This window comes from Chelonia mydas, chromosome 7 (genome assembly GCF_015237465.2).
Source record: "Chelonia mydas isolate rCheMyd1 chromosome 7, rCheMyd1.pri.v2, whole genome shotgun sequence".
In the NCBI taxonomy this organism is placed as follows: Eukaryota; Metazoa; Chordata; order Testudines; family Cheloniidae; genus Chelonia; species Chelonia mydas.
The window spans coordinates 22,854,990-22,881,770 of record NC_057853.1 but is presented as its reverse complement, the minus strand read 5'-3'; the positions used below and the strand labels follow the sequence as shown (position 1 = coordinate 22,881,770).

Below are 26,781 nucleotides of genomic sequence, written 5' to 3'. Positions count from 1 at the left end.
AGCTGCATGAAAACTTTTTAAAGACACCATAATAGAGGCTCAACTTAAATGTATACCTCAAATTAAAAAACATAGTAAGAGAACCAAAAAAGAACCACCGTGGCTAAACAACCAGGTAAAAGAAGCAGAGAGAGTCAAAAAGGCATCCTTTAAAAAGTGGAAGTTAAATCCTAATGAGGAAAATAGAAAGGAGCATAAACTCTGGCAAATGAAGTGTAAAAATACAATTAGTAAGGCCAAAAAATAATTTGAAGAACAGCTAACCAAAGACTCAAAAAGTAATAGCAAAAACATTTTAAAGTACATCAGAAGCAGGAAGCCTGCTAAACAACCAGTGGGGCCACTGGTCAATCGAGATGATAAAGAAGCACTCAAGGCCATTAAGGCCATTACAGAGAAACTAAATGAATTCTTTGCATCGGTCTTCACGGTTGAGGATGTGAGGGAGATTCCCAAACCTGAGCCATTCTTTTTAAGTGACAAATCTGAGGAACTGTCCCAGATTGAGGTGTCATTAGAGGAGGTTTTAGAACAAATTGATAAACTAAACAGTAATAAGTCATCAGGACCAGGTAGTATTCCCCCAAGAGTTCTGAAGGAACTCAAATGTGAAATTGCAGGACTACTTACTGTAGTCTATAATTTAAATCATCTTCTGTACCAAATGACTAGAGGATAGGTAATGTGAAGCCAATTTTTAAAAAGGGCTCGAGATGTGACCCTGGCAATTACAGGCCTGTAAGCCTGACTTCAGTACCAGGCAAACTGGTTGAAACTATAGTAAAGAACAAAACTGTCAGACACATAGATCAACATAATTTGTTGGGGAATAGTCAACATGGTTTTTGTAAAGGGAAATCATGCCTCACCAATCTACTAGAATTCTTTGAGTGGGTCAACAAGCATGTGGACAAGGGGGATCCAGTGGACATAGTGTATTTAGATTTTCAGAAAGCCTTTGACAAGGTCCCTCAAAGGCTCTTACACAAAGTAAGCTGCCACAGGATAAGAGGGAAGGTGCTCTCATGGATTGGTAACTGGTTAAAAGATAGGAAACAAAGGGTAGGAATAAATGGTCAGTTTTTAGAATGGAGAGAGGTAAATAGTGGTGTCCCCCAGGCGTCTGTACTGGGACCAGTCCTATTTAACCTATTCATAAATGATCTGGAAAAAGGGGTGAACAGTGAGGTGGCAAAATTTGCAGATGATACAAAACTACTCAAGATAGTTAAGTCCCAGGCAGGCTGCGAAGAGCTACAAAAGGATCTCTCAAAACTGGGTGACTGGGCAACAAAATGGCAGATGAAATTCAATGTTGATAAATGCAAAGTAATGCACATTGGAAAACATAATCCCAACTATACATATAAAATGAGGGGTCTAAATTAGCTGTTACCACTCAAGAAAGAGATCTTGGAGTCATTGTGGATAGTCCTCCGAAAACATCCACTCAATGTGCAGCGGCAGTCAAAAAAGCGAATAGAACGTTGGGAATCATTAAGAAAGTGATAGATAATAAGACAGAAAATATCATAATGCCTCTATATAAATCCATGGTACACCCACATCTTGAATACTGCATGCAGATGTGGTCACCCCCATCTCAAAAAAGATATACTGGAATTGGAAAAAGTTCAGAAAAGGGCAACAAAAATGATTAGGGATATGGAACGGCTGCCGTATGAGGAGAGATTAATAAGACTGGGACTTTTCAGCTTGGAAAAGAGATGATTATGCGGGGATATGATAGAGGTCTATAAAATCATGACTGGTGTGGAGACAGTAAATAAGAAAGTGTTATTTACTCCTTCTCATAACACAAGAACTAGGGGCCACCAAATGAAATTAATAGGCAACAGGTTTAAAACAAACAAAAGGAAGTATTTTTTTCCACACAACGCACAGTCAACCTGTGGAACTCCATGCCAGAGGATGTTGTGAAGACCAAGACTATAACAGGGTTCAAAAAAGAACTAGATAAATTCATGGAGGATAGGTCCACCAATGGCTATTAGCCAGGATGGGCAGGGATGGTGTCCCTAGCCTCTGTTTGCCAGAAGCTGGGAATGGGCGACAGGGGATGGATCACTTGATGACTGACTGTTCTGTTCATTCCCTCTGGGGCACCTGGCATTGGCCACTGTCGGAAGACAGGATACTGGGCTAGGTGGACCTTTGGTCTGACCCAGTATGGCCGTTCTTATGACAGCTCTACCAAAGCAAGGATCAGGTTTGGAGGCTCCACTGAACAGTAGTGCTGGGTGAAAGTGGGGATTGAACTCCAGATAACTGCACTACATATCTAAGAAACTGGAATTCCTTTTAGAGACATTGCCGAGGTTGTCTGGACCCCAGTGAGATGGGCTTTAATCTGCAGAACAGATCTGAGAGCGCCATTTGGACAGTCTTTGGGTGGATACAAGTTGACCTTTCACCCTGTCAGCAAACACTAGAAACAGACTGGAAGAATTTCCGAAAGATCTTGTCCTGCTCAGGTAGCAGGAGAGGGCTCTAATGACCTCAAAAGCATGAAGTTTAACCTCTCCTTTATTATAATGGAGGCACAGCAAAGAAAACCATAAGACGGACCACTTGGTTCAAAAATTTTGGCTGAGGTCTTAGTGGCACGTCCTTATGGACTACTGTATAAGGCGGTTCCGCTATGAGGGCTTAGATCTCTCCTACTTGTCAAGCTGAATTTATAGCCACTAAAAAGGCAATCTTCAAAGACGTGTGTGTGACCCTAAAATCCCCTCAGTGCCTACTGGCAAAGGGTTCACTGTCATGTAACAGCAACTTCTATCAGGCCACAAACTCACTACACCTAACACATTGCTGTTGTGGTATTTATCTATAAAGAATGCTGTGTAAGGTACCAAAGGACAACTTGTGTCATAATTGTCAGCATAATCATTGTGTAATGTATGTTTGGGTAACAATTAAAAAGTTCTATGTTTATGCCGAAGAGACATTTAATCCAGGCAGGGGTGATAAACAAGTTTTTCCTAGATGAAGGAATGTTGATTTACTTGTCTGCCTAGGCCTCTATCATAAACTGAGAATTGTGCAAGTCAAAGCAAGCTTCATTTGCATAGTAAATCCACAAATTAGCAGAAGGATGAGAAAACAGCATCAGCAGCACAGCGTTTGCACACCAGCAGGGGTGAAGGACTTTGTCTTGGGGTACACATCAAAAGAAAACAGTTCAAAGGTTAACTGGACTATAACAGGGGGAAAAGACACTGGACCAAACAACAGAGGTTTTTGCATGAATGAAAGCTGGATCCTGGCCCGGGGGAGAGGGCTTGTGACATTGAGCGGAAGCTTTAGGTGAGAAACTGCCTTAGATAAGGATTGAGCCTAAATTAAGTTTTAGTTACCAGAAAGCATGTTATACTTTTGTTGTATTTATAATCATTTGTTTCTATTATCTTTGCTTAGTATCACTTACATCTCTGTCCTTTATTAATAAACTTATTCTTGGTTTTACTATTAAGTTCATCCCAGTGAGATATGTAAAGTGTGAATTCACTGCTGAGCTAACAGGCTGGTGTGTATACTTTCTCTTTGGAGACAGCAGGCTTGGTAATTTCTGTGAACATCCAGCGACAGGGACTCAGTACTACAGAAGAATGGTCTTAAAGGAGGTTCGGGGACTAGGAAGTATTAAGCATTACCAGCAAGGCAAAAAGAGGGCTGGCAGATTCCTAGGGAGTCTGGATGGCTAACAAACTGGGATGACAGGGAGCTATCACTCAGTTTAATACCAACAAATCTCTTTTGCTAAGGCAACAAGATCACCAGAGAAAGTGTCACAACACAGTATAAAGGTTGCTAGATGTTCGAAGGGGGACCCAATAAGCATGATAACACAGCACTGAAGTTGCAGAAGGGTGAGGTGTTTCTGACTGGAGGAAAGTCATGAATGAGTGCCTGAGAAATCTAGCAACTGTTGGGTATGAGAAGACTCTGCCCTGTGACAGGAGGGTGAGGAGCAGATAATTGGACTCTTATCAAGCTAATGGATAGCTCAGAGTGTTTTAGGGCTAACAGGGATTCCAGCATAGCTGCTATAGAGGTTTCTAAGAGAGGTATGTATTTTTGTAGAGCCTAAATAAAGAACTATTTCCATTTTACTCCACAAGTCACTCTAGTGGAGTTTTACCTGCTACAAGCCTAAAGGTTACAGACTTCAGCAGAGCAGGATCTGTCTGTGCAGGTTAGCCAGCCAGTTTCTAGGCTGTCAAGTGCAATAAAAACAGGCCCAGGAGCAGGATCTTTCGCCCAGTCTGAGTGATCACGTTGTGCTGACCTGGAAACATGACAGAAGGTCAGTATTGACAGATTCATCAGAACTGAATACAAGAACTGCCTGGGTCATGCTGAGGCTGCCTTCTGCCAAAGTTTCCTTAGGCCCATTGGCATCAGCGCAATAAATGGGTAAACATACATAAATACTGGTATTCAAGGGATGAGGAAGGTGTCCGACAGCAGCCTGGACTTGATCCCCCCTAGAGTAAAACCACCAGCAGGTTCTGGTCTACAGCAAACAGCTCTGTTCTTGAATATTTCCTCTTCCAGAAGATGCTCTGCAGAACTGAGTACTTGACAGACCACTTGTGATTGTCTGAGTACTGTCTATTTAGTCGATCTACAAGCTTGGACGATGCAAAGGCACATGACTAGTATGATGTGACGATGAATGCACCAGTCCAAGAGATGGATTGATTCCTGGAAGAGTAGAATTGATTGTGCCCCAGAAGCCTAAGTGAGGCTCTGACTGATGTGTTTTTGGGTAAAACTTGAGTTGACTGATAAGGGTCAATATAGTGTGGGGCCTATCCTGGGGGAGGTAAATTCTTGATGCTGTGGAATCCAACACTGTTCCTACAAACTTTGAATAGGAGTGAGACTGGATTTCTCTCTGTTGACTTTGAGACTAAGTGAAGGAAAGAGTCCCAGTTACTTGGATGGAATTGTTCATTTGTTGAGGTGATTGTCTCTGAGTTAGCCAGTCATCAGGGTACAGGCTGATATGTATCCTTTGTTTCCTTAAGTGAGCTGACAAAACTACTAGACACTTGGTGAACACCCTTGGAGCTGTGGCGAGACCTAAGGGAAGCAGTCACTTTCCCACTAGGAATTTGAACTATTTTCTTTGGGCTGAGTGAACTGCTATATGGAAACAGGCATCCTGAAAACTGAAAGCCACAAATCAGTCTTGAGTATCTAATATGAGGATTATGAAAGCTAGGGTCACCATCGTGAACTTGTAACAATGGAAGAATTTGTTGCGATGTCAAAGGTCCAGGATGGGGTATCAACCGCCTTTTCTTCTTTGGAATTAGGATATAATTAGACTAAACCCCCTGCCCTGAAACTCCACAGGGCATCAGGGTTCGAGGTGCAGCCCAGATGGACACTGCTATTCAAAAGAATCCAATCTCATGCACATGGGGTATATGCACACCAGAAGTGGAATACATGTGGCCCCTAGTCAAAGAAGAACTGATTTTCCAATATTTTGCTTTAAAATTTATTCTGGGTCTTGGCTCCACACAGACTAATATTTACATAGATTTTTCCCATAGTGGAGTCTCTTCTTTCCCTCTCCCAGGTTCAGTAGCTTAGAATATTGTGTTCATATGTATTTGAAAATTTTGAGTCTACTTATATAGTCTTAATGATTTCAGATCTTAAACTCATTTTACATTAACAGGGAACTGAAAGGCTTTTTATTTAAAAACAAAGATAAAAATAGCTTAGAATACTATTAATAAAAATCAGTTTCTCTGCTGTCTTTCATCCTTCATTTCACAAGATCCCACATTTCTTTACATAATGTAAATATAGGGACTGACCTCTCAGCACTGAAATGCAGCCATCTCTGGAGTGGAACATGGCTACTGTAGGGTAATGCAGCGTCCTTACAAATTCCTGTAGTGTTATGTTTTCATTTTTAGTCTGCCACCCTGTGATTACTCAATGTTACTACACTAATGTACATGTAACGTGCTTAGTGCTAACAGATGAACACACACATTGCTCAAACGTCTCCATACTGCAGCAATGTGGATGTTTCTTTTTTTCCTGAAGTCACCTAGCTCCACTAAATTAACACCACAAACAAGGGGTGAAGAAAAAAACTATACCCAAAAGAGACTCTACAGAGAACTTAGGTAGGCAGAACATAATTATCTATGTTGGAATTTGGCCACGATTCCAGGGTTCGTATCTCTACTCGAGTGAAAAGTACAGCAGGATCTTCGATGGTCACACAATTAGTCAGGACCTGGGGTTAAGTCTCATCTAAAAGTCAGGACATTCAATACCAGAGCACATCCCATCACTGGGCTGGGACACGAGTTTAATCTTAACTCCGAGTGAAGGATGCCACCTACTGAATCATTAATATCACATCTTGCAGTGTTTGACCCCATTACAGTAAGGGAACTGATAGGATCACAGCCCAGACTGGGACGGGTACAGTTTGACACTAAAATAAAATCTAAAAATAGACAGAATACATTTAAAAAATAAGGCTGTTCGCTCTTGAACACAACTTTACGCCCCTCCTCCACTCCCACAATCCAAGCAGGCTGCATTAAACGTTGAACACCAGCATGAATGTAATATTTTCTGGATTTTCTCAGCCTCTATCACAATCTCAGCAATTTCTTAAAACCTCCCTTTATTTGTATTTGATTTTTGGGTTAATTATAGCACATTGTCTCCTATAACATGTACTAGTATGGTACATTCTGCAACATTTAACCCCTTTTCCCAGTTGTCATTCGTTAGCTTCACAGCTTAATGACACAGTCAGAAGATCACACTATGACCCTGTTAAAAAAAATTTTAATGCCATTTTTACAAATTACAGCATAATGCACCGATTACCAGGATGAAAGCAAAGTCTCGGCGTATGTCTGGAGACCAAATAAAAGAACGTTTGAACATCTGTTCATCCTACAAATGCCTTTAAATGCTTTGATTTTCCCATAATCATTTTGTTCCACCATTTCACCCTTTTCTGAATGTGTATCCAACAGCCTCAGGACAGCAGCCAGAGATCTGCAGTAATAGCACATTATAATCAAAGTTCCTGGGCACACTTAAGTTTTTCTCTTAGAGTTACAAGGGGGAAAAAACCAAGTTCTCAGCATATATTACCAACTCTTGGTCCTATAAAATACAGTGCTCTGCTAGATGAGCAAAGTGAAAGGACAACACTCTCTTCAAAAGGGGTTTATAATACAGAATTATAAAGCACTAGAATACTGTTCAGCTGAAGAGAGGGTTATATTGACTCAGTAATCACAGGTTTCAGAGTAACCGCTGTGAGTGGTCACTTTGGATAAGCTATTACCAGCAGGAGAGTGAGTTTGTGTGTGTGTGTGTGTGGTTTTTTTTGGAAAAAAAAGGGGAGGGGTGAGAAAACCTGTATTTGTGCTGGAAATGCCCCACCTTGATTTTCATGCACGTTGTAAGGAGAGCGGTCACTTTGGATAGGCTATTACCAGCAGGAAAGAGTTTGTGTGTGTGGTTTTTGGAGGGGGGTGAGAGAACCTGGATTTGTGCAGGAAATGGCCAACCTTGATTATCATACACATTGTGAAGAGAGTGGTCACTTTGGATGGGCTATTACCAGCAGGAGAGTGAGTTTGTGTGTGTGTGGGGGGGGGGGGGGGGGGGGGGGCGGAGGGTGAGAAAACCTGGATTTGTGCTGGAAATGGCCCAACTTGATGATCACTTTAGATAAGCTATTACCAGCAGGAGAGTGGGGTGGGAGGAGGTATTGTTTCATGGTGTCTGTGTATATAATGTCTTCTGCAGTTTCCACAGTATGCATCCGATGAAGTGAGCTGTAGCTCACGAAAGCTCATGCTCAAATAAATTGGTTAGTCTCTAAGGTGCCACAAGTCCTCCTTTTCTTTTTATTGACTCAGTAAGTATTCCGAATCTGTATGTTTTCAGATGGATCAAGTTCCAGAACAACTGACTGGCCCATTCAGACTGCCCTGAAGAATGCAAGAAGAACTGGGTGGAAACCAAGAAGAAATTCAGAAAGCTAAATAGAAAATGCTATGTAACAATACATACCTTGCACTGACTGGCTGACTTCCATCCAGAAGTATCAAAAAGTCCTTTACAAAGTGTACAGTCAAGAATCACTTACCCATCACCAAAATGCTACTACCTCTGGTGTGGAACCCAGCGGCCAGCAACATTAGTACATAGCAGAGTTTAGGATAACACACACAGACTACCATGTCTTATTGAAACTCATAAGGGTATTTTAGGATTGGCAGTTAATAACCCAGTTCGGTATTTGTTGAGGACACCAGAGCCAAAACCTCTGCACTTCTAAACAAAACAAAAAAACCCGAACAAAAACTTTCTTAAACATACTAAAAATTCTTTAGTAATTGCAAGTGATCAAAACTTCACTTTTGAGTTTCCCTGAAATTATACCAATAATTCTTAGATTAAGCTGATATAATACATAGGCATTCCCTCTGTGTCATCTATTTTACAGTTTTCTAAAATACGCATCACCATAGTATCTAAGTGCTAAACAGGAGTGCAGTATTGAGTAAAGGATGCAATATAGGATTTGATAATGACTTAACAGAAAGAGAATGCAATAAATATTCTTATGGAAGATTGTCTTGTGGGGTGTATATGAGAGAGGAGGGTGGGAGAGAGGACACATTTTCCTTATAGGAGGATACATTTTCCAGCAGGGCTGGCAGCACAAGTCATATTAAGCCGTAACTGGAGTTGCCTGCCTAATTCCTCATGGATCACACTGAAAGCGTACCCCATCATCTTAAAGGATGTGCTAAAGCTTTGGCTGGGACTCACTCACTCAGCAGAAACTGTTTGGGATTATTCCACAAAGCACTTCCTCTGATCTGATTTAAAGGGACACTGTGTCAAGCTAGTTTAGGCACCAAATTTGCCCTGCTGCAAGAATGTTTAGCGGGAAATGTCCTCTGGATATCAAGTTTTTTGCTCCCTCCAGTTCATCCCTGTCACCAAATAAATAAATCCTACAATATTTTGCTCTGCTGAAAAAAAGCCACCAAGCCAGCAGAAAGGGCACAAGCTAACCAACAATCCCTATTCCCATTACTGGATGGCTGATTAATAATGCTTTGGAAAACAAGAGAGCAAATGATCTATTATGGTTATTTATTTATCATCAAAGAAATACACTTGCTTGGTGCATGTGGCCCCATCTCATTCTCATGGCTGGTCACAGCAACCACACCACTTACTGACAGCAAATACAGTTACTCCTTTTGATCAAATGGCAGGGGTGAATGTTTTGGCATTGTAAAACCTTAGTTCAAGCCCTGCTCAAGAGTGCAGCATCTGAATGTGTACAGCCATTGTTAGTATCAGAGTTAGGGTGGCTTATGCTCTACAAGAAACAAATAAGGGACACTGGAGAACTGTTATCCCCAGCTTTTATGAGGTTGGGGCAAGAAATCAGAAGTACCACCTATGAGAGCCCTTCTAAACAGCTAATAGTTTCTAAAGCGCCTTAGAGATCTCTAGTTTAAAAGGCCTTATAACTGTAATCTGCTATTTTAATTTTAATGAAATGAAGCCAGTCACTATTTCCACAGGCAACTTTCTGTTTCATTCTCACAAAACAAGCACTTTGGTTACAAAAATTAAAGCAGTTCCAGGGCATATTTTCTTAGCAAGGACCCAGAATATTTTAGCCTCCCAATTTCCTAAAGAATCAAATAAATAGCTAGCAGACTCACAAAAGCTGTGTGAAATATTGTAGAAAAGCAGTTCTGAACTGCCAGACTAGCAAACATAACAATACAGGCCATGAAATTATGTGCGTACGAGGATGTTCTAACAGTGCAGACTGTCAAGATATAAATCATTTTTCCAAAACTTCCATACCTGTCTCTTAGACAGCATCACACATTATTAGATCTGAAAATCTAAAACATCTATTTTAATTTTACCATTTAACCAGTAGACTGGTTAATTTCATTTACTAGTTACCATAAAATTTCCCAAATGCGACTGGGTTTGGATTTTCCACCTTGCTGCAGAATGCTTAAATTAAAAGAAATTTAAAACATTTCACGAAAACATTTCTATCAACTGTAAAACACAACAGTACAAATTGGCAGGTGATACGCGCCAAGAGGGACAGCAGGGAAATTCAAATAGCAAAATCAGAATGAACAAAGATTTTGGAGGCCAAGCGCAGTCATGGGGATAGGAGGACTTTCCAGCTTCAATCCAGGGAGAAGGCACCCTTAACGGATGTTACTGAGATAAAAAACCTTTCAAAGTCCAAGGTTTTCAGACAAGAAATACGTTCCACCTGAATTCATTCTGGTGTGTAAGCCTTTTAAGGACACTTCAGACATCAGCTAGAAGGCCTCTTCCGCCTTCTCAAGACTGAACCATTTTCTTCTGTGTATCAAAGACATATCTTTTAAAGAGAAGGTTGATAGTAACAGGTTGGGCTGAGTCAACCTTGCTGCTCTCATCCTCTTTGGCTGTATCTCCCTTCCCTGCCTTGGATTTCTTCTTGGAGGTGACAGTGAGAAGCACCTTTGTATCTGGCTTGAGTCCATCTGAAAAAATCAAGAACATACATGACAAAAAACTCTGGCAGCATTTCAATATTACAAGTGTACATCTGAAAACAATGAATACATGAGTTCATCATTGCAACATACCTCATTTCAAGGATTTATTGGCTAAAACTAAAATTATGACAATCATTCAAAAGTCCAGTTCAGAATAGTTATTCCCCACAATCCAAAATAATCTCCTGCATCCTCATTCCCAGATCCATGTTCTTTGCAAGCCCTAATACAGTTACCCCCTAACCATCTCCTTCCGAAGTTCTGAGGGGATAAACCGTGGTGGATTTTTAACAAATCAGATCAAATTGCCTGATCTAGGCCTTTAAAACTCTGCAGACTTCCCTCTTTATCCTGCATGGATGCTTTCCAGCAGCCGCCTCTTTCTTGTGAGTGGATTTGGGGCCTAGCATTTTTTAAAAATCAAAAAGAGTCACATTTAACCTTGCTCTATTTCTGAGATTCAAAACCAACTTGTCAAAAAAAATTCATACAGAAAGCTCCCAAGAACATAAGTGACAAATCAAAAAATTAAAATCCTGAAAAAGTGTAGCTCCATAGGCACCAGAGGTCTTGAATACCTTTGGTCCATTACCTAGACTGGCCAAAAGTACACTGCTCAATACACCACAAGTAAAGCAGTGTTGTTTCTGGCCAAAGCACCATATATGTTAACGAGTTACAATTTTATTTTTTTTTTAAACACGGTCAATCCTTAAGAAGATCAGAATTTGGGGGAGCAGAAGAGCATGTCTGGAAGTTTAAATACTATGCTTGAAAACGATTTAAACCGTCTGTGTTCTAACAGGAATATCTGCCCTTTTCTACCTAAACAGCAGGGATTTTATTTACTATTTTAATGTGTCACATTGGTGACATTTCAGATAAGAGATACAAAGAAGTCAAGTCCAAATAAATGCTGCAAGACAGGGGAGATACTGCTCCTTGGAGTCTTGAAGCCTTTTCTTTCTTAAAGCAGATGACAGAGAACCTCTGAGAAGCATACTCAATGTGACCTATCTGCATGCTCCAAAATGTAGCTCTCTGGCATTTGGCCAGTTTCAGTTCAGGTGTTTTTAACCTGTGGTGTCACGTAACCTTATCTCAAACACTTAATCAGCTTCTCCCACCTCATTCTGAAATTCAGAGACGGAGTCTCATATCATGGCCTGACAAAAAGATTGAGATGCTTATGATTTACTGGAGACAGAAGGTCTACAAGCACATGTGATTTGCTCCGTTACAGACACATCTAGTGAGCATTTACAGCTAATTGTGGGGACTCAGCACCAGAGCCACCTTCTCTTCTTGCTATGTCAGAGAGTAAATTGCTCCAAGAGGCATTCACAATGTGCTGCAAAAGCGGGGGGGTGGGTGGGTGGGTGGGTGTGAGGGGAAATCACAGCAGTAAGAGAATAGGAAATAAGCAGGTGCTGCAGCAAAACCATGACACCGTCAACTATCCCCCTTCAATTCCTGTAACTGGGGTTCTGAATACACTGCCAAATCCTTGATACGTGGTGCTATAACATGCAGACCACCCAAACGCTCCAAGTTGTGGGGAAGTGAGGAGAGTCAGGCGCTCTCTCCAAACACAAAGGGATGTGGGAGTATGGGAGAAAAGGAGCACATTATATAGGTACATAATTTAAAAAATACATGGCCTAGCGTAGGGGAAGTCAAATGTCAGGGAGCATTAACTTTTCATACATTCTACAAGACCTCCTAAAATATACATGAATGACCAGTAAAGAGTTTTCTTCTTCTATCTTCAGATATTGGAATAAAAAAAGCAACACTTATTTCATGTGAAAGTGACTAGGTTAGTTTCTCCCCAGTGGCTGAGAAGTTTGATGATAATTATCCTTGCATGTGTGAGATACAATTAATCAAGTTAGATAATACAGTAAAACCCGACCTCAAACTCGTACTACACTGTATAATTGTTTTTGTTGTTGCTGATTTTTATAAAACCCAAACCCAAGTGCTGTCCACGTAAAACCTATTTTAAAAAGTTTTTACTTGCATTATGACCACCTTTCATCATTAAAAATGAAAATTTCATCATTTCATAGAAAATATCTTCTTTTACATTTGGAAAGTACCTAGCACATTTTGAATGCTGGAAACAGCAGCAACAACAACAGAGATGGAAAAAAACTATTAGCTGATCCAGTGTAGCTCCCTGCCTTTGCAGGATTTGTTCCCTATTGTACATTTCCATTCTTTTGACCAATCTCATTGCAAATGTCCCTAACTTACAAGGCTTCCTGTACTTCTCCCAGGGAGCCTATTTACTTTTCAGACTTCACTCAGTTTAGACAAGGAAGCTATGCTGTTTAGTTTCACTTCGGTTACTAGTCAGTTTCTCTTTCTTGGTCTCATCATGAGTATTATGTTGCTGCAGCTGGAACATTGCTGCTACCCGTCTTAGGAAGATGTTTAAATCCCAATCTTCTCAGAAAGACCCATTTTCATTAATTACAAAAGATCATGAAATATTTCAAGTCATATTACTAGGTTGTGCAAGAAGCATTTTAGTTTAAAAAAATATTTAATTTGGGAGGTTAAAACTTGACAACAGTGGCCAACATTTTCTATCTTGGGTGTCAGAAGCTAGCTACCTAATTCCATACTCAGGAACCCTTCCTCTTGGTTGAAACAGAGTTTACCACAATAATGCCCCCAATCCTGATCGTGGCCTCTGGGTGCAATCACAATATTTAACATTAAACAACAGGAATAGGTAACTGGCTTGAGTTTCAAAGGTGCAGTACAATCACAGTTCCAAATGGGCAGAGCATCCATAACTCCCATAGAAGCCGCTGAGAGCCTGGGGTGCTCAGCACCTTTGAAAGTCAGGCCATTCATACAGGCCACTGCCTAAATTTAAGCACCTATATTTGAAAATTTTGATTTCAAGTAAAAATGATGAAAAAAGGAAAATGGAACAGCACAAAGTGTAAAGAACTATGGGGGGGGGGAAGCCTTTTTTTTTTTTTTTTTTTTTTTTTAAAGCAACCTCCTCTCCTATCCATCCAGAAAAACTGAAAAAGAAAGAGAGAGGCAAAACTTTACCTCCTCTGTAGTCTCCACACCCATTCAGATTCAAACAAGGCATTATATGCAAGAAGAGTTAGCAGGAGAGATGGAAGAATGTGGCAGTTCCTACAAGTGAAATCATGGGCTGCCAGCCAAATGCAGCTCAGGTATTATTAAACTTGCAAGGTATCTAAATTACTTAATCAGATCCCATGGCCCTCATTTTGCAAACAGATTAGGTGGCTGGCATCATACCCTGACAAATGGCAGTTGCTGTTTTTTTCACTCTGGTGCCAGGAGGTCTATGGCTGAAGAGGCTCTATGATACAGAGCAGCACAAAGGAGCAAGCAGAGGGAGACAGGCAGAGAGGCACAATCTAGGTTTCATCTACCTCCGTGGATTTCTCGCGTTACACACAATGCATACTTTACATTTTACAAAACCCAGGAAATGAAGGGAAATATATCTGTCACCGAAGAAGACATCAGCCCTTTAATAGCTGAAATGACGGATATTTTTAGATGAAACTCTAGTTTAACTTACTTACATTAGGGGTCTAATCTCTCCTGAACAATGACTATGTTAGCTTGAATACATAGTGAGAAATCTGTTCCATTAATTAAGTGCTGCCTGTACTAGGATTTGTAGCAAATGTTAATAGATTTTTTTCCTTCCTCTGTTGGACCATTACTTTATTTTGCCAAGTTGCTAATGGATTAAATTTAAAAGGTCTGTGTGTTAAAAAAGACTTTAGCTTCAAAGTTCTAACAAGCACCTTGCCCACATTGCTGGGAAATACCTACATATTAATATTATTAATGGGCAGTCCTCAGAGGCATAATAGATAGCTGAAAGCTTAGCGAATTCATTCCCACCCATCAACCTGCCTTCACCACTGAGTCTATAACATAACTCTCCCAGCCAGACCTTATTTAAAATGTATTTATACTGTAGACTAACCTAGGTTAGAGAAGGAAATGTAAATATACAATAGCTCCTATTATTATTCTGTTGTAAATACTATGTCAGGACTCACATACTAACTATACGATTCTTCTATTTTAGTGAGGACTAAAGGATTCATCCCAGATTGTATATTTCACAGTTCCAGAAAATGGAAACTTTGCAAGCAAACAAATGAGGAAAAAAATCCCACCAGGAAAATTAATTTCAAAGCCTCAGAATGGCTTTATACAGCAGAAAGATAAAGATTTTTTGGAACAATTTAATATTTCAACAATAAAATTTGGTTTTGCCCTAATTTGCATTACATTAGTTTTAGTATATAAAACATTATTATAACCCAGATTTTTACAATTGCACAGGCAAAAATTCTTGTCTATTTTTCAGCAAACGTGCTAATCACAACAATTTGGTACACAGATAACATGCAACGAAATTCTGGGCTTGTATTTCTTCTTCCTCTTCTCCTATCAAATTCCTGATACTTAGTATCTACCCAGTCAGATCTGGCCATAATTCAAAGGCTGTGCCAGATGGAGTTTAAGGTTCCCCTGATGCTTCATCATGGCATGATCATTTTCTTCTTCATACTGTGGCAGAGCTCTGACCTTGTCTCAGTGGGTCCTGTGCTTCCTGGCAGATTACGCGAGCCTCAGAGGCTCACTGTGACCCTCTACATAGCCCTTCTCCCTCTCGAGGCAAGGGTCACAGCCTACTGAGCCATTTTCATCATAAGCCAGCAAGGAGGTTGGTGAGAGAACTCCCACAGTCTCTGTTGTCCCTACGGGCTTATTCCAGAACAGTTTAGCCTCCTGTCCTGATAGGGGCCTGTCTTCCCCTCCCAGGAGGTGTTTCTGTAGTGGCGAGTTGGGGGGAACCCAGACCCACCCTCTACTCTGGGTTCCAGCCCAAGGACCCTAATGGCAGCAGCTGTTGGCAGCTGACCTTTCACTGCCAGAGTTGCTACAGTTCCCTGGGCCACTTCCCCACAGCTCTCCCGCTTCTCTCTCTCAACGCCTTCTTCTCTCAAACCTTACCTTAGGGCTCCCTTTCCAGTGGCTTGAAGGTGTCTTCATTACCCAGCTCTTCAGCCGCACTTCCTCTCCTCTGGCTCTCCTCAGCCTGACTGGACTGAGCCCTTTTATAGTATCAGAGGGGCCTTAATTAGAGTCAGGTGTTCACATTAGCTTAACAGCCTCACCTGACTCTTTGCAGGTTAATTGGAGTCAGGTGTTCTCATTAGCCTAACAGCTTCAACTGACTCTTTGCAGGCTAATTGGAGTCATGTGTCCACCTTAGCCTGGAAAAGCCCCTGCTCTGGTCAGTCAGGGAACAGAAAACTGCTTACCCAGTGTCCAGTATATCTGCCTTCTATGACTCTGCTGTACCAGGGGGGAGGGATAGCTCAGTGGTTTGAGCATTGGCCTGCTAAACCCAGAGTTGTGAGTTCAATCCTTGAGGGGGCCATTTAGGGAACTGGGGCAAAAATTGGGGATTGGTCCTGCGGCAGGGGGTTGGACTAGATGACCTCCTGAAGTCCCTTCCAACCGTGATGACTCTGCTGTACCCAACTGGCCTGGGTCGATCACAATACCTACCTGATCCCTCTAATAGGGTCTGATCCAAAGCCCAGTCACATCAATGGACCTTTTCCCATTATCTTCAATGGTCTTTGGATCAGGCCTATAGGGAAGAGATGACTTCACTGCTCCTAGCCAGTAGCCAGGATAGCAGATGAGCATTTTCCCACAATACTGCTCTGCAAGTGGACCAATTAAGAGGTGCTGGAAAATTCAAATAGAAATACCATTAAGTAAAAACAAAACAAAAGTAATCCTCTGCTGCATACAAAAGTTTATGAATGATTCTTCATATGTTCATTTATGATTTAGGTGCTGGCTAATACAGGTCAAACAGGTGGCAGACTCCTTCCAGAACTCACGTGCTGAGAAGATACGTGAGGAATCAATGCCAATTCCTCCATGCAAGTGATCCTCCCTCTGCCTCATCAGATCCTCTTTCCAGCTTGACCCACTGCCTAACTCAAATCAGTTGCTTCACTTCCACTTGATTGTATTCACTCCTCCATCTCCTATCCCCACTGTTGTATATTTTTAACCTACTACCTGTAAAAGACAGTTACCTGTTCCATAACTGGTGTTGTTCGAGAGGTGTTGCTCATGTCTATTCCATATTAGGTGTGTGTGCATGCCACATGCACCGATGCCGGAAGTTTTTCTCTCAGTGGTATCCGTAGGGGACCGGTTCTTGCGCCCTCCTGAGTGGCACGCACATGCTGCAGTATAAGGGGGACCACCGGCTCCCCGCACCCTCAGTTCCTTCTTCCAGAAACTCCGACAGTGGGGAAGGAGGGTGCGTCATGGAATGGACATGGGCAACACATCTTGAAGAGCACCAGTTACGGACAGGTAACTGTCTTTTCTTCTTTGAGTGCTTGCTCATGTCCATTCCATATTAGGTGACTCCCAAGCAGTACCAACGAAGGTGGGTAGGAGCTCATGGATGTGTAGATTGCAACACAGCTCTGCCGAACCCAGAGTCATCTTTGGCCTCCTGAGTGATGGCATAATGTGCCGTGAACGTGTGAACCGAAGACCACGTCACGGATCTGCAAATGTCCTGGATAGGAATGTGCGCCAAGAAGGCCGCCGAGGATGCCTGGGCTCTGGTCAAATGGGCCTTCACGTTTGGCGGCAGTGGGACCTGTGCCAGCTCGTAACAGGTCTGGATGCAGGAGGTGATCCAGTTGGAAATCCTCTGTGAGGACACCGGAAGGCCTTTCATCTTGTCTGCTGTCATGATGAAGAGCTGGGTCGACCTGCAGAAGGGCTTGGTACACTCCAGGTAAAACGCCAGGGCACGTCTGACGTCCAAGGCATGCAGCCTCCTTTCCTTGCTAGTGGTGTGCAGCTTGGGACAAAACACTGGGAGGAAGATGTCCTGGTTGACATGGAAGGAAGACATCACTTCCGGCAGAAAGGCCAGATAGGGTCGCAGTTGAACTTTGTCCTTGTAGAACACGGTATACGGTGACTCCGATGTCAAGGCTTTAATCTCCGACACTCATCTCGCCAATGTTATCGCCACAAAGAAAGCAACCTTCCATGACAGGTGGGAAAGGGAGCAGGAGCCCATAGGCTCAAAGGGCAGGCCCATGAGCCAAGAAAGAACCAAGTTAAGGTCCCACTATGGGACAGAAGCCCAGACCAGTGGGAAAAGCCTCCCAAGGCCTCTCAGGAATCTGTTCAACATGTCGTGTGAAAACACTGTCTGACCTTGGATCGGTGGGTGGAAAGTGGAGACGGCTGCAAGGTGCACCCTGATGGAAGAGAGGGCCAGCCCTTGGTTCTTAAAATGAAGCAGGTAATCTAAGATAGATTGTAAGGAGGAGTGTGACGGAGAGATGCTACACTCAGACACCCAGTGGGAGAACCTCATCCACTTGGCCAGATAGGTTGCTCTGGGGGCTGGGGAGGATACTGAGGCCAATGGCTTGTCTGAGGCCCCCACCACTGACCTGAGCCCTTGAGAAGGCTGAGTAAAGCTCCATGGGTACAAGGCAGCTGGCCAGTGGCCCTGGGGCCATGGGTTAGATGGCGGTACTGCCGACACTGAGGGTACTACCGGTGCCAGGTTTTGGCCAGCCAGCTACGACTCCTGTCCAGCGCCAGAGCTCAAGGCCAAGTGGTTGCTCTCAGGCGACCATGAGTGAGTAGATCGGCGATCCCGGTCACTGCAGTGCCAATTGCTGTGCCTGGATGGGGAGCTCTCCACTCAGGATGAGTCCCTTCTGCGGGTCCTCGGAAACTGGCGGCATTCAGCGATGGTGTTCCAATGATCCACACCTCACGCTGCTCGACTGGTACCGGGATGTGGAGCGGGAGCTGGAGCTGGAGTGGGTCGGTTTCCAGGAAGACTTTCTCTCTGATCTAGGGGATCAGTGACACATACCGAGGAGCTGTGGACCAATGACTCCACTCCTGAGACAGACTGTCCTGGGCCTGTGACCGGTGACGAGCCATGGGTGAAGCACTGGGCTGGGTCTGGTGCTGTTAATGCTAGGAAGGGTGGAACTCTGCAGGCCTGTACCAGGTCACCGGCGTGGCATGCCTCGAGCCCTGCGGGTGGTGCCCCAAGTCCAGAGACCAGCGAGGGCTTCGCCAAGTCTGCCTCTCTGCCTTCGAGGACTGGTAGCTCCATGTGGGTGAGCGCTGGCGGGACATCCCCCATGATGGGGAGCAGTGCTGCTGAGATGCGGACCTACAGAAAGGAGGGTTTACCCCTAGATCGGGGTATTGCCATAGCAGGTGTGGGCGGCACTGGTAGCGCCAGGATATCCTGAACTGCTTGCAGGGCCTGGGGTGTTGATGGGGCCTCTAGCTGGCAAAGGCTCCCATCACTGTCCGGCGTGGCAGGTATGGGTTGGGGTGGGCTGGACCGCTCGACCTGAGCTGCTGCCTGACTCCTAGAAGGAGGTATTGAGATGTCCTCCTGGGACCTTGGCTTCCCTCCTGCCCTCTCCTTCCCCTTGCAGGACGTAGGAGATCTTTCTCTCCCCATCTTCTTTAGCCCCTTGGCAGGTGCCAGGGAGGGGGATCGGCGCCGGTGGGGTGCTGCACACCGATGCTGCGGTGCTTGGGACAGATTCAGACCTTGACTGCTCCGGTGCCGAAGTTAGCACCAACTCCTTAGGACCACCTTGAGATGAAAGTCCCTCTCTTTCTTAGTCCGAGGTTTGACAGACTTGCAAATATGGCACTTGTCGCTTATATGCGACTCGCCAAGACACCTTAAACAACTATTATGCAGATCGCTAATGGGCATTGGTTTCTTGCAGCGATCATATGGCTTAAAGCCTGGGGACCGGGGCATGCCCCATCCCTAGGCTAAGTCCCGTTTGGGACCAACCAAGTAAAAAAAGACTAACATACTAAGGGAAACTGTTAACTATGAACAACTGTTTTACAAGAAAAGTTCAAAATACTGAACAAAGCAAAAAAAGGCTAGCCGAAGCAGCAGATGCTCCAGCACCGTCACTGGTGGCAACAATGAACTGAGGGTGGGGGGAGCCAGCAGCGCCCCTTATACCGTGACATGCGTACACCACTCTAGAGGGCGCCAGAGCCGGTCCCCTACAGATACCACTAAGGGAAAAACTTCCAGCACTGGTGAATGTGGGGAGCACACACTCCTAATATGGAATGGACATGAGCAAGCACTCGAAGAAGAAGCCTTGCTTCTTCTTGTTCTTGTGGATCCCAGTCCACACCTTCAAATAATCCTTTATCCCATTCATTACTCCATTCCTCCTATCTACATAGTCTATTGTCCTCCTGTGTTTTCTGTCCTTTTGTTTTACTGTCTTCCACTACTCACCATTTTCTCTGACCCTGAAAAGGTCTCCTAAGATGGACTTGGCTATTTCCCCTGAAGTCTAACCCGATGGTTCTCAACCTGTGGTCTAAGACTTCCAAAGGGGTCTGCACGTCCATTTGAAATTTTTAGGGGTCCACAAATGAAAAAAGGTTGAGAACCTCTTCCCCCTCCAGCTCTCCTCTCTTCCTTTTCTCTTTCCCCCTGGCCATTTCTCTCTACCTCATTCCCTGCTCCAGCTTTCCCTCCTTCTTTTCCAAGTTTCCTCTGCCTCCTCATTCCTACTCCGATCTCAGAGGTCTCCTTTACTTCCAGGAATGGCTCGTCTCCTTTCGAAGACTAATGAAATGCTGAGTGCCTGGAAAACTGTAAAAGGCTTAATGCTACATACTTTGCGGAAAGAAGTAAAACAATGGAATAACTCCTTTGTGCCTAGCCAGAGAAGGGAGTAACAGCCAAGGCACTGACTAATCACAATATTGTGAACAGGAGGAATGATATACATATGGGGCATGCCCTCTAACCCAGCCAAAAGAGAGGAACATGTATACGGCTGAACTTCAAACCCACCTCCCTGAAAGAGGCCTGGGTGCTCCCTGCATCAAGTAACTGTTCCAATTCTTTACTGCAATGACAATTACAATGACACCTAGACCTGATATCACAAATTTCAATAGCTCTTTTCATACTTAAAGATCCCAACATGCTTTATATACTGTATACTACCTAGTACAGTTACTGGGGACCCATAAATATTTCAGTGTCACTAATCTCTGCTGGAACTGGAACATAGCTGCCTCCGGACTAATGTGCAACAAGGTGGACAGCCAGCAGGCTCTACTACTGGGTGGGGTTGAAGAGTGTGAAATTTGAACCAAAGAGACATGGGCAAACTTTTACATTTATGTTTTGTGGGAATTTTAAATCTAATCAAATACCTGCACACATTAGAAGTGTCTACTTTAGAAAAATCAGTTACCATATTATCGGAACTACAACCAATGCTGCAACTGCAGAAGCGATACTGTAGATATGCCTCAGGTGTTTTTATCACCATGTCATAGAAGCCTGCTCTAAGCCAGAGCCCTGTCTGCACTAGTGGCTTAATACTAGTGCATCTGCATCATGACTGGCTGTTACTGGAATATGGGTAGTACTTACTCTGGTGCAGGTGCATTTATCAGTGCTAGAGCCTATCCTTGATTTGTTGCTGGCATCTGCAAACACATTATGTGACTCCCTTCTGGAATTCACAGCATCACTTGTGAAGAGATTCAGGAGGATGAGACACAGCTTTTTCTGTTTAGCAGATCTGCCAATATCACCTTGTGCTGTGGCCCCATAGATCTCACAAACTAAACAAGATAGGGCAAGAAAAGTCCCTGGATGGGAGACCTCCAAGGAAAGCACAGGAGCTGCAGAAAGGCATCCTGGTAATTTAGTGAGTGGCAATCTTCCCTCGGAATCAATATTGAATGAATGCCACAACATAGTAGTAGGGTCTACATGCTGCTAGGCAGGACCTGTCTTTTGGAAACATAAAACCAAGGTCCTAACTGCCTATGGTGATGAAAAATCTCACAGCACTTTTCACAAGAATAGGCTGCCTCAGTGTCCTCACCAAATCATGACTTGCGTAATTATATTCTGCCTACAGCAGCTAAATAACTCCTGAAGTTCCAACTAGATACAGTACCACGACATGTCCCCAACTACTATATAGTTTTGCTAGGCACTGCTGAACAGCTGTTGTGTTCCACCCCTGAGCATGCTGCATTTCAGTGGTGAGTGAACTGAGCGCTTCTGTGCAGGCTTCTGGAATGAAAGGCATTATTATAAGAGTTGTTATACTGGAACTGGAATTATCAAGTGGATTTCATTATGGTCTTCTGATTATTAGGAAAGAGCTGCTCTTTCTTGGTGAGGAAGAAAGAAGCTGTTTTAATTCTGGAGAATGACATAGGTGAAGTTCAGGCCAAAGCTGTATTTGGAAAACTTTCACATAAAGCTGGACACAACCCTTTCATGCACGGTGCCAATTCTACACAATGGCTTGAACTGCACTCTCCGGCGGTCCTTAAAGGCACATTCTGTATCTTGGCTTTCACTGCTAGCAATCAAGAAAGAATTCAAGAAAACAAAACTGTTTCCCAAGCACTGTTTGCTGGTGCCATAATTAATATAATCAAACAATTCCACAAATTGCTTCCAATTGCTGGCGTCACTTTTATGTTCAGAACCAGACTTTCAAAGAAGGGCCCTTCTTGTCCTACACCCCTACAGAGGTAACTCGTGGTTCACACAGTGGTAACAAGGCCTCACTAAATAGTATAGGGTAATTTGTACTGTAATAGGTCCCTAAGGCACCATGGACACAATTTGAAATGCCATCTAATTTTTCTTTTTTAATTAAAAAGCAGTTACTATATTTAAATGACAACACAAAAAAGTTCAGAGGGAACAATTTGAAGGTTCCCACAGCTTGCTGGGGGTCTTCTCAAGGTCAGGAAGAGTTTTATGGGATCAACTGTACAAAGTAGGACTATTTCTTTAATTAGCTCAGCGTCCCCTCTGCATAAAGTCAGCATTTTGATTCATACTGATAAATGGAGCTCAGGCCCTAGTACTGCAAGCCCCAGACCAGAAACATTTACAATATTTACTAATAAGTCCATGATTTCTGGCTTCTCTTCCCCCCTTCCCCCCAACAGAGTCCTTAGTTTACCACCTAGATCAAGCAGAGTGTATCAAGCGTGCATTCAGTGTGCCACTCATCCACAGGTTTACTGGTCCACCCCATAGCCAGCAAGCTGAACGTGCAGGATGGTCCAAGTGTGCAACTCAAACTTCCAAAATCAGTGTAGCATCATCATGATGCCGATCATCAAAATATAATATAAATGCCAAGATCCAGCATCAAAATGTGATTTGTCTGGAAGGATGTTTACATTCTGGTGACCCGTGTAAGCACGTGGAGTCTCTGCTGCCCGAAGCACTGAGATGGGACAGATTTTTCCATTTATCCGCTCCATTGTGCATTGTAATTTTGCTCCTTAAACCCTACATAAACCACTTGAACAAGCCACGTGTTATCCACAGCCAGTGAGACAATCTAAACGCTCTCTACAAGGCCATCTGTGGCTGCCAAAATGATATTCCAAAGGACAGCCTTATCCTCAGCGCCCACCCAGCCTCTTCTCCAGCCCACACCCCTGATCTGAAGCAACAAGTCAGAGCTCTTCTGTATTTCTCGGACAGTCATACAGGTTAGTACACACTTTTAGAATACAAAACAGGGTCATGTTTTTTATACACTAAAAAATCCATGGCCATCTCTTACTTCACAACTCTCCATGTGCCGCACACTGTGCCTATTTGTTGATAGTGGGACAGAGCTTGGATCCTCTTGTTCCAGAATTAGGCCAGGTTAACTTTTGGGAACATGGAGAGGCAAAGAAGAGAGTTTATGGTGGTTTATGCCTGGCCCATTGACCGTGCACTATTTACTTGTCTATTCTTGTACTGTAAGCTCCTCAGAGCAAGAGCCATCCATCTTGAATGTTTGCATATGTTGAGAATTACTGGAATAAAATAAAATAAAATAAAAAAAACAACAAGGACAATACTACTATTTTGAAGGGTGAAGCTGCAGCTTGATGTCTACAGGGACTCTTGATAGAGTTTGGCAGCAGAGAAATTATTGGCTGACCAGCTCTAGCTTCACCATCATACTGGGAAACATCCCAAGTTATTCAAAACAGCCAGCCTGGGAACACAGTATTTTAAAAGAATTATTTTTCAGAAGCAATTGGTCACTATTATTTCAACTGCTGATGTGCATTTGTTCCCACTCTCCATGGACCTGCCTGGTGATCAGAGCACTCCTGCTAAAGTAAGGCTGACCTTGTGTTGGTTTCCTTTAATCAAAGATCATTGCGGTCTCATATAGCTCTAGCCAAAAGGATTTAATTAGCAAGATAAATATTGATAGTAAAACAATGACAATGAGCCACAACTTGAACTTTGCTGTTTGCTTAACTATCCAGCATAGTCTTTCTGCAATTTAACAGATTTTGTGCACTCTTGTGATGGCTCTGGTACTGGAACTGGTTTTGAAACTTGAAAAATCCATGCTACTTAAGGACCATGCGTCAGTCATGGAGCTAAAAGTCTCCCCTTCACCCCATCCCCACCCCTTGCACAAGTTCTGCCTCCCATATTGTCACAATCCCATTACTTATCTTCGTTCAAGAAAATGAAAAGTGAACAAGAGCCAGAAAACGTTCTTTCTGGTTGAACTGTTCTTATGAATACAAGGAAGAGCAACTTCTGGCCAGAACACCAAGCACAGTTTAGGCAGGAGGGCAAGCTTATCACACAATTCCAACTTTGCCAATACACTTCAATCCTGACTAGCAACACTCCCCCAGTTCTATTCTGTGCACACAGCTCTGTCAACGTCCTCTTTCTTGTCCCTTAAGTCCCACTACTATTCCTAGCCCTGGGATAGGCACATCTTTGCCACTGGACCTCAAACCGTATCTAAGAGCCTGTCTTGCATAAACTAAAATCTACTTTCTTATGAGTGTGTAGGCAAATTGAATTCAGTACGGACAGGGATATTTGGGACAGTCTCTTAAAACAGGAGGTTTACTTAATAAGGATGGACTCTTGCCCAGGTTTCACTATAGTAGGGTCCATAATGTTTAAACTCTCATATCTGTAGGGAAGCAGTTGCCTCCCATGTTCTGAATAGCATAACTTAAATTTCCGTGCTGATTAAGGGATACAGTATAATTCCAACCCAGTGAATGGGGACTTTATCTGTGAGAGTTCATAATTCTAAATCCCTGGTTGCACTGAGTTGGGACCATCTTTATCTCCTATGCTGGTGTTTTGAAGCTAAAGCACACACTGGTATGGGCCAACAGATGCCTCAGTTGACATAAGGTCAACCCCAATACCATAAAGAAATCAGTATCTCTGCTCTGCACTAGGATGAGCAGCAGTACAACAGGAAATCTGGTTTGAATTCAACACAAGGGGCTAAAATTTCATCAGGGAAGCCTAATGAAAAGCAAAAAAGTACAAATACACAATCTTACACCAGCCTTTCAGAAATGCATAAGAGGCAGAAAAAGTTCTGGTTAGCAGATCTGACACAGAACCAAAGGCAATTCATTACAAAGCCGCTTCAAATCAAAGTGCTAGATCCGTGGACCCATAATCCTCCCATCTTGCTTGCAACTCTTGATGTGGAGTAGGCACCACAGAAGCCAGTTAAGCTGACCTAACTCAACTGACTTATACCGGGCATCTGCTACTTAGTGCTGGCCCAGAGTCTAAGTTGGGCGATATTCATCTTCCCATGGGCTGCCTTTTTAAAGCAATCCTGAACAATGGGACTTCAGAAAAAAGACTAAAACAGTTATTTTTAAAAAAACTTGTAGGCAAAGGACTTTAATGCTATTAGTAAGGGGAGGAGGATAGGGTTGCAGCTTTTTCTTTTTTATGTTATGTATATTGTGTGTAAACAAATATGCAATTTGCTTTAAAAAGATAAGGTGATTAAATTTTTATCAGGTTTGTACTCTGTTGTCACCACAACAAAGAGAATTAGGAAGAGGAAAGAAAGGCCTTTTTATTTGAATTATGCTCTTACCAGAGGTTCTCCACAGCACAGCTGAAAAGCCACTCAATGTTCTCTAAACAGGCCCTTTGATTGCATTTTATTCAACTTGTTTGCATTTGGAGCAATCGAAAGGAAAAGAACGCTCCACATTTTGATGTCTTAATGTTCCTTAATACCTTCTTTAATTTATATTAAGCTTCTTAACTAGGGTGATGAATTCTTCAAAAACAATAAAGACCTAGTATAGAAATCTTTCACACACCATGAAAATTGAAATTATAATGTATTCACGGCTTTTTTTGTTCCAAAAAAAATATTTAGAAGAAAGATTTAAAGCATACACACAAAAATCCTTAAAGTTGTATGAAAATGACTTGATCCATAGAACTAGATGAAAGTTCAAACTAATTATTACAAGGAAAAGAAAATGGTTGTGGAGGGGAGGGGGGGTTCTAATGGAGAAAACTATTACAGAATGTTTTGTTACTATAAAGTTTTCAGTCTTTTAATATCCTATAAAGTCCTTCTCTATCACTTTCTATAAAAAAGGACTGTGGAAATCTGCATTTTTGTTTTACACAGAGTAAATCTGAATGTTTGCCATGCCTCCCTCGCCCTCACCCTCCCCCACCCCCACATTACTATTATTCGTAATCTTATTTCCTAAAATGGCTTTTAAAGTTTAAGCTTCCACAATATATTTCCATTTATTTCTATCTTTTACAGAGGGCCAAAACTAACAATGCACATTTAATTGGTGGACTTCTTAATAATGTCTCAAAATGCCAACATACGCAAGAGTTTTGCGGCTGCCTGGGTAAAGTTTCCCAGACTGAGTTGTCATTCACAGGTGGATCTCAGTCAGATGCAAGACCGAGTTTATGAGAAAAGCAAGGATAATGTAATAAACATGGTATTAAAACAGGCCACCCAAAGGACAAGACTCAATGTATTTGTTCTTGCATGTACTGTATATTTTCCAATCATAGTTAAAGAAACATTCTAAAATTTCTTAGCCTGCAACACTGATTATTTGCCCCACGTTGTTAGTCTTACCCCACAGGACTGCAATAATCTTTTAAAAAAATCTTTACAGCAGCAATCCATCATAGTCCATA

General features: G+C 42.7%; 1 protein-coding gene across 1 annotated transcript in view; it reads right to left on the bottom strand.

The window, feature by feature from the left end:
• Positions 1–6,841: 6,841 nt before the first annotated feature.
• Positions 6,842–26,781, bottom strand: part of EEFSEC (eukaryotic elongation factor, selenocysteine-tRNA specific) — a 186,981-nt gene continuing 167,041 nt past the window's right edge. Inside the window, 1 exon segment of the mRNA XM_007059980.4 lies at positions 6,842–10,619. Within this exon segment, the coding sequence (XP_007060042.3) occupies positions 10,435–10,619 (185 nt within the window). The 3' untranslated portion in view covers positions 6,842–10,434.